The 7,959-nt window shown below is 41.4% G+C and overlaps 1 protein-coding gene across 1 annotated transcript; it reads right to left on the reverse strand.

Annotated features, from left to right (window-relative positions):
* Positions 1-650: 650 nt before the first annotated feature.
* LOC139386661 (nucleolar protein 7) lies at positions 651-6,753 on the reverse strand. The gene is made up of 8 exons (XM_071132432.1): positions 6,520-6,753; positions 4,494-4,554; positions 3,700-3,755; positions 3,579-3,604; positions 3,325-3,433; positions 2,748-2,869; positions 1,426-1,503; positions 651-1,209 (listed from the first exon to the last, which is right to left on the reverse strand). Exons 1-8 carry the CDS (start codon positions 6,702-6,704, stop codon positions 1,136-1,138), a joined length of 711 nt encoding a protein of 236 aa, XP_070988533.1. The 5' UTR covers positions 6,705-6,753; the 3' UTR covers positions 651-1,135.
* Between the last annotated feature and the right edge of the window lie 1,206 nt (positions 6,754-7,959).

Consider the following 7,959-nt stretch of genomic DNA (forward strand, 5'->3'; position numbering starts at 1 on the left):
TCTTCCACAGATCTGACTTCCCTTTCCCTCCTGAGCAACCAGTAAATATTTTGATTTTCACATCCTCTGCATCCATTTTGCAGATTTAGGACTAATCAATTTATTGATATGAGGCCCTATTGGTTGCATGCGACGCTGTCATGTTTCACAAAGTGAGCAAGAGTTGAGGGAATAGGGAAGTTTTTCGGTAACAACTTCAGTCAAACTAAATGGCTGAAATTGTAGCATTGACAGCGCAATAAACACTTGCTGTGTTGCCTTTTCGCTGCAGTAGGGAAGATAGCGAGACAACATGCGCCGGTCACAGTAATTTTTTTCTTAAACAGTGACCATCGTCATTGGTCTTATTTAATCAAACAGTGTGCTTAAAGCATCAGCCCAGCTCAGTGTAGTTGATTTTATTCAAACACAGGGTGGTGTGACTGGAACAATACATTTAAACATTGACAGAACAGGATGACTCGGTTGACCAAGATTTTCTTTAGTCTGGGACAGCCCTAGTAATTATCATGCTGTTTAATCAGCTTCTTGATATGCCACACCTGTCATATGCTCACTAACAGGGATGTGCACACAATGAGAAGCTTTTTGTGTGAATTTCTGGGATATTTTATTTCAGCTCATGAAACATGGGACCAACACTTTACATGTGGCATTTACATTTTTATTCAGTGTGCGTCACACACCAATTACACAACGTGAACAGCAAAACAATCATATGGGGGAAATCGCATTCTTCAGTAAAAAGGCCCTATAACACCTGCATGAATTGCCCTAGAGGCTCCAACTTCAGAGTTTTTGGGATCATTCCACAAAAGGTGCAACTTAAAAATAAAAAAAAGCTGGTCTACTTAACTCAGATTGGCAGTCATATTTATCAATTGTATCAGAGTAGTTCTGATTCAGGTTTGGTTTTCCTCTTTTACATCAGTGACAAATTACATGATCAGCACTTCTACTCAGATGCTTGATCCAGCTCCTCAATGGCCTGGATAGGTGAAAGCACTTTGACCCAAATCAGAAGGCTAGTTTGATCTATAACCATAATTATTCAACTTATCCAGCACCTTCAGATCAGGGCAGAGTGAAAGGGCGATTACCCGATTGGTGTCCACCCCATATTTTCCCTATTTGCTCAGCTTGAGGGAACCTTCTGTTTCTGAATCCATTGCTTCTTCAACTTCTCCGCCTTTGCTTTCTTCTCTGTGCCTGTAAGGATATGACACCATGGGTAAGTAATCCTAAAGAACATACTTTATACAAAACCATTTAGTAAACTGAGTAGCAGTGTGACCCAAAGAGAGCCAGATGCAATTCCATAAATCACATTACTACTGATGCATTTTAAGTCGTTGCAGCCATGTAGAAATTGTATTGACTGGAAGAACTGAGCCAACCACAGCTTGAAGGATGTAGGAAACTCACCCCATTTCTTATTCACAAACTGCATGGCCGCACTTTTATTTGGGCCTCTCTTATTTTCAAGGGAGAGAAGTTCATTGTCTGCAGCAAAGAGAGATTTGCTGATATTAGAACAGGAGTATACTACAGTGGAAGCAAGATCTACTCACAATTTTCTAAAGCTAGCCAGCTCAGGCTTCCTCCGCACTACAAAAGTGGATATTGCTGGTCTGCCTGCCGCTAACCGTAGCAGGCTTGTAACTGCGCGTGCTAGCGCAGGTGGTTAGTCCAGCGCCGAACTCTTCATTGTGACAATGCTGAAACCTTAATCCATGGGCGAGTCAGTGCCACATTTTCATTTGTGCCGAAATCAAAATGAAAAAAAAAAAAACTCTTGCAAATTCAGAAGGCTATGGTGCGAAATAGGCTTTTGTAAGTGCACCAGCACTTTCCCCCCACTCCTATCAATAAAATAATTGTATTAAGTCAAGCTTTAACTGTGTGAAGTTTCAAATGCATTCTGTCATTACTAAATGTGTAAGGTATTAACATTACAAAACTGAACAAAAATATAAACGCAACAATTTAAGATTTTACTGACTTACAGTTCATATATTGAAATTAATTCATTAGGCCCTAGTGTATGGATTTCACATATCTGGGCAGAGGTGCAGCCATGGGTGGGCCTTGAAGGGCATAGGCCCACCCACTGGGGAGCCAGGCCCAAGCCAATCAGAATGAGTTTTTTCCCCCCATAAAAGGGGTTATTACAGATCGAAATACTCCTCAGCACACAGATGTGCTTCTTGATATGCCACACCTGTCAGGTGGATGGATTATCTTGGCAAAGGAGAAATGCTCATTAACAGGGATGAAACAAATTTGCACACGAGAGCTTTTTGTGCGTACATTTCTGGGAATATTTTTCCCATAGGTCTTGGCCGGCTGCGACAGAGCCTAGACTCGAACCAGGATCTCTAGAGGCCCACAAATCAACTCTTTCGTCAACCAGATCTCCCCTCTCTAAATTTCAAACAGATATTTTCATCTGTCCCATGAAACCGCTCGCATGTGTGGTGCGCTTTTGACAACTGTTTTCCCGCTAATTGCATGTTCCTATGGAACAAACATTCACTTATCATGAAGAAATTGTTATTACATTTTTTTAAAGCTAAACATTCTGATCTGTTGCATCAGCTGTTAAGATGAATACCCATCATCGAAATGTAATCTGTCATTGTGGGCGCTCTAATCAGGTTACGCTCCCAATGCATATGGGTAAAATGCTATTGGTCAAATGTCCAGTGCCACATTTTCCAAACGGAAACTCTGGTGAGTATTCATACTTGTCGTCCTCTGACTTCCCGGGCCATACAGTCTGGCCTGTATGAAATCCATGGCTGTCTGCTGTTGGGAGTTGGTTGAAGATTGGTCCGCCACCCTCATTACGCTGTAGTTACCCTTCAGACTGAAACAAGAGGCGTGTGTCATTAATGAACCATTCCTAGTAGAGAAGCATTAGAATGGAGTTTTTCAAAAGGATGCTTGCCTAGTCGTGAACCTTTACAGGGGAGCTACACTGGGGCGTTGTGAAAAACAGTAGGTTCTTAGCTTCTACACTGGATTAGTAACTTTTGCAGAGCATGAGCCACTTTATCAAGTGTTCTCGAGCGTGAGCCACATGTCATTCTTAATAGAACCACCACAAGCTTCTTAGAGTCACGCTTATGTCCAGGTTTCAATTAAATAAATGGGCTCATCTCACGCAGGGCAAAAGTTACACATCTAGTGTAGCATGTTAGACATGCCTTTATGGCTGCATTTACACAGCCAGCCCAAATATATTTTGCCCAATTATTGTCAAAAGATAAAAATTGGGCTGCCTGTGTAAATGCAGACTATGGGACCAGAATTCAGTTTTACCTCCGGATATTTCCCTTGAATCCTTTCTTCGTCTCTTTCTCATACCCTTCTTTCGATCCTTCGCGCCCCTCCTCCCATGAACAGCTTGCCTCTTCATGGTTGCTTTCAGCTGGAATAAAGAATAAAATAAACCAATTTAGTTTTAGAAACTGAAGAAATAGCCATTTAACAATTTATTAAAAGGTAAATGATCATTTCAATAAGGAAGAAACGAGACGGCTACTTAAATAATCTGAGGTGATGAACATATCTACCTTGATCTCCAGGTAGCTTCTGTTTTCTAAAGAGATAGGTTAGGAACAGTTAGTTTCATATGCCAATATAAAGGTATATCATAATTGTTGCATATTGGGATATAGGCTTATGTGCACTTACTTTGATGGAGCTGTGTCAATTTCTTCCAGAATATGTGCAGGGAGAAGTCTTCTTTTCTGTACAGAACAACATGGAAGAGAAATTCGCTCATCAAAATTATAACCCTTTGAGCCCTTGGTAACTGAAAGTTGAGAGAAATGGAAAACCTCAAAACACTGCCTTAATGCAAATTAACTTATTTTCTATTACTTCTGACACACATTGTGCCAAATATGACTGCGCACAGTAAATGGGCGGCAGGTAGCCTAGCGGTTAGAGTGTTGGGCCAGTCCCCGAAAGGTTGCTTGTTCGAATCCCAGAGCCAACAAGGTTAAATCCGTTTGTGCCCTTGAGCAAGGCACTTAACCCTAATTGCTCCAGGGTTGCCGTGGATAACGGCTGGTCTCAGGGGGAGTTGGGATATGCAAAAAACAAATCCAGTTCACACATGCGTATAGTACAAACTTATATATGTCCTATTTCACACATGTACAAGCACCAGGGTAATAGACGGCTTTTGGCTGTAACAAAATAGAAAAGCCGATTTTAAATCAAATTGTCCGGGAGAAAAAAAAGAAAAATAACTATGCGAAATTCTGCTTTTTAGCCTATTCATTTATGGAAATACCAGTTGATGTAATCAGGTTACACACCCAATGCATATGGGTCCGGTAAATTAAAATGCTGCCGGACCGCGGCCACATTGTCATAACGGAAACTTTGATAAGCACCCACCAAATGATTATGATTAAATTGTGACAGACATAACGTCAACGTTACTGGGCTAATAATATTGAGAACATTGAGACACCTACCTTCTGTTCTTGAAACAGTTCCTGTCTCTTCCTTCGCTTTTCTTTGAGCAAATCCTTTTCTCTGTGAACAAATGAATGTGTTACCTCAGGCTGGCCATTGAAGGGTAACTCTCAACCCCAATTTCAGCCTTTGCCCAACCCCTTAAAATTTTCCAAAAATGAATTCAGGTGAGAAGTTGTGGGTGGGGGGAATTGCTCATAAATATCCCAATACTCTCACTAAAGCATACTTACCAGAAGTCCACTGGCACGCTCTGCTAATAAAATGAGCATTGTGAGAAAATATGGCTCTGGACAGTTAGTTCACAGTGGTAAGGTGCCGAGTTCCTAGACATCTACTGCCACTTGCGGTGTAAATTCAAATCCCCATGGGGTGCAATAAATCTTTGAAATGTGGACTCACATTTATCACGGTATCGTGTTGGGAAGAAAATGCCATCATAGCTTAAATTTAGGGCCCAATCCAACCTGGACTGCAGTATTTACGCACTAGCGCTTTTTCCAATGGTCAAATTTACTCCGATTGGTCTTGGGTACTATGTAAAAACCTAAAACTCCTACCAGGGTGACCCCTCACAGGTATGCGATCACTTTTTAGAATTAGAAGTGTGTGGGCACAGGATATAGTAAAAATATTTGAAAAAAGATCTTCCCCATATGGGATTAGAACTCACAATCATTGAACTATGAGCCAACTGTTTGAGCAGACCAATCAGTCATAGCGGTTTGGAAAAATATGAGTTGACATGACCACCATTAACATAAATTTCTTATGACGGATGTAGCTACAAATATAAAAACAAACATATAATCCTCAACCTCATCGTATGAAACGATAAGCAAAATGATTGAATTTAGTCATGGGCAGAAATGTGCCTTAATGCCTTTTGAATCTTGTGTAAGGTCAGTGGTCTAGTCAAGGAAGAATCATGCAGAATATATTTGCACACTTCATTTACCAAGACCATTACCAAATAAGGCACGCTGTCATCTGCTTTTATAGCAAGCCTTGAGTCGGTACCACTCAGCACATATAGATGGAAGGGTATTTTATACCGAACACCTCCCCTGAGATGAGTATGACTTAGAGCAGGGATCATCAACTAGCTTCAGCCATGAGCCATTTTCTTTCTTGAGCGGATGGTCAGGGTGCCAGAACATACCATTTTTTTGTCTGCAAATTGACCGTAAGAAGCCTAAACAGATAATATTTGACGAAAACAATCATTTCAAACCTCTTACATTTGGGTACATTGTCCTGCGTAGGGTGCCGTCTATCGGATGTGAGGTAAAAATGGGTGTCCTGACTCTGGTCATAAATTCCATGGTGCTTATTGTGAGAGTAGGGGTGTTTGCCCCAATTCCCAACCTGGCCACCTAATCATCCCACTCCTTCCTAATTGGCATACAACTCCTCACCTCTCCTCCTGACAGCTGCTGTGTGTTGAGTTCTGACACACAAAAAGGTTGCCATGTATCAGAGATGAGTGCAGCTCATTGATGGTGGATGCGGTGAGTTTTCCCCTACTATGTAAAGCGCTTTCAGTACCTCAGTTGGTATTTAAGTGCTTTATAAATCCAATCAATTATTATTTGTATATGATCACGTCTCTTACGTGTGGGAATACTTGGGAACATATTGTAAAAACAGCAGGAAATCAACTAAGTGATTTACATTTGGGAGTATTTTATGCCCAACAAAAATTTTACAACGTTTTTTGCTCAGAAAACATGGGGACCAAATTTGGGAACCCTAATTTAGAGGCACCTTTTCTACATCACGATTTCAAGAGTCGAGTTGAACCGCTAGGTGGGCAAAATGAACTAGATTTACTACTGAAAGACATATCACTTTTGCAATGTACTGTAAAAATGAACACCATAATTTGTGTTTTACTAGAAATAAGCCTAAAACATCTGGTTTTCAATTTTAAAAAAACGTGGTTTCATCAACGTTACTCTAACTGAAAAACATACTACTGTACCATGAGGAGATAGTTAGCATTAGCAGGTAGCTAGCCTGTACCTTTTGGATGTCTCCATCGCATTTTTCATGCTCCGTAGAGCAGAAGCCTTTGACTCTTCGAAGGTCACCTCTTCTGGAGCGTCGTCATCGCTTGAGTCGAGATGTAATTGAAAATCATCCGTCATGTTTGCACTATTGAATTTATTTGAGGACGAAGGAGATTTCCTAAGCAGTTTTTTCGCCATCTTAGGTCAACACGTCATCAATCCACTTCTTCTTCGGTGAGGTTTAACTTATTTTTCAACCAAAATTTTTTGCATTACCGCCACCTACTAGACTGGAGTACAACTCCCTTCTACTTTGTTTGAAAAAATAAATAAATAAACACTCACCCAAAAAATTCTCACATAATAAACAAGAACGCCACCCTACTCCACTATTTAAAACTATTTAGTTTCAGGCCAAACACCTGAAAAGATGGGACACCACCACTTAACACACCCTGTAACTCTTATGATATCAAGTCTCGCACACCCAAATACCGCTCTGGAGCTGCCACCAAAACCTCAATCCCTGCAGTACAGTTGATAGCCATTGCTATAAATGCTAAAAATCCAATCTTACTGAAACATATATCACTTGTTGGTTTATCACTCTAATGGTACAGCTCTACTACTCCCACCACTCCTCTCAGGATCCCTCCCCCTTGACCCATCTACCTCTACTTTCTTCACTGCCTCAGCATATGACAACTTCTGCACTACTCTAACCCTGGAAACCTCAACCTGCCTCACTCACACCTGACATTTCTGATCCCCAGCCCCATGGGCACCCCTACAATAAGCACATACCACTACTTTCCCCAATGCTACACATTCCTTTGTCTCATGCCCTTCTGCACACTTCTCACACCTAGAAACCTCCCTCCTACACACTGCTGCCACATGCCCATAAGCTTGATACCTGTAACAACGTAATGTATTCGGCACAAAAGCACGTACAGGATAACGTATATAGCCTAATATCACTTTGTCGGGCATAGACTCAACATTAACTTTCAAAAGAACAGACTTCTGTTTCACCACTCACTGTCTGCGTCGCGCAAAACAACAAGAATCACAAACACCGGGAATCTTCCTCTTCAGTTGCTCAACTTTTACATTTACTGCTACACCAGTAATCACTCCTTTCAATGGCACCCTTTCCTTGAGAGCAAATCAATTCACATCTCTTGCCCCCATTCGTTTAATGCGGAGCGCCTTCTCCCTCTGACCAGCAGAAACACAAACAATTACCACAAGACCACTTCTGGTTACCCTCACTGAGTCCACAGCATCCAACTCTGTTTTCACCCACCCTGAAACCACAGATCAGTCAAAAGGCAAGGGTCCACTTTTTCCAAAAACTTCACTCCTCGATGCACCTCGATGCAAGCCTTGGGCTCCGAGAACTTCACCACACCTACCACCTCCGATACTTCTCCCTCGTTCACTTCCATTT

The sequence above is a fragment of the Oncorhynchus clarkii genome, chromosome 28 (genome assembly GCF_045791955.1).
Source record: "Oncorhynchus clarkii lewisi isolate Uvic-CL-2024 chromosome 28, UVic_Ocla_1.0, whole genome shotgun sequence".
Taxonomy (NCBI): Eukaryota; Metazoa; Chordata; class Actinopteri; order Salmoniformes; family Salmonidae; genus Oncorhynchus; species Oncorhynchus clarkii.

Bases quoted from the DNA above. Each gene is read 5' to 3' on its own strand.
- LOC139386661 (XM_071132432.1), bottom strand. From the start codon at position 6,704: ATGGCGAAAAAACTGCTTAGGAAATCTCCTTCGTCCTCAAATAAATTC. The intron at 4,555-6,519 runs GTACAGGCTAGC...ATTTGTTCACAG, and splicing joins GCGATGGAGACATCCAAAAG to AGAAAAGGATTTGCTCAAAG. The intron at 2,870-3,324 runs GTAAAACTGAAT...CTCTTGTTTCAG, and splicing joins TTCAAGGGAAATATCCGGAG to TCTGAAGGGTAACTACAGCG.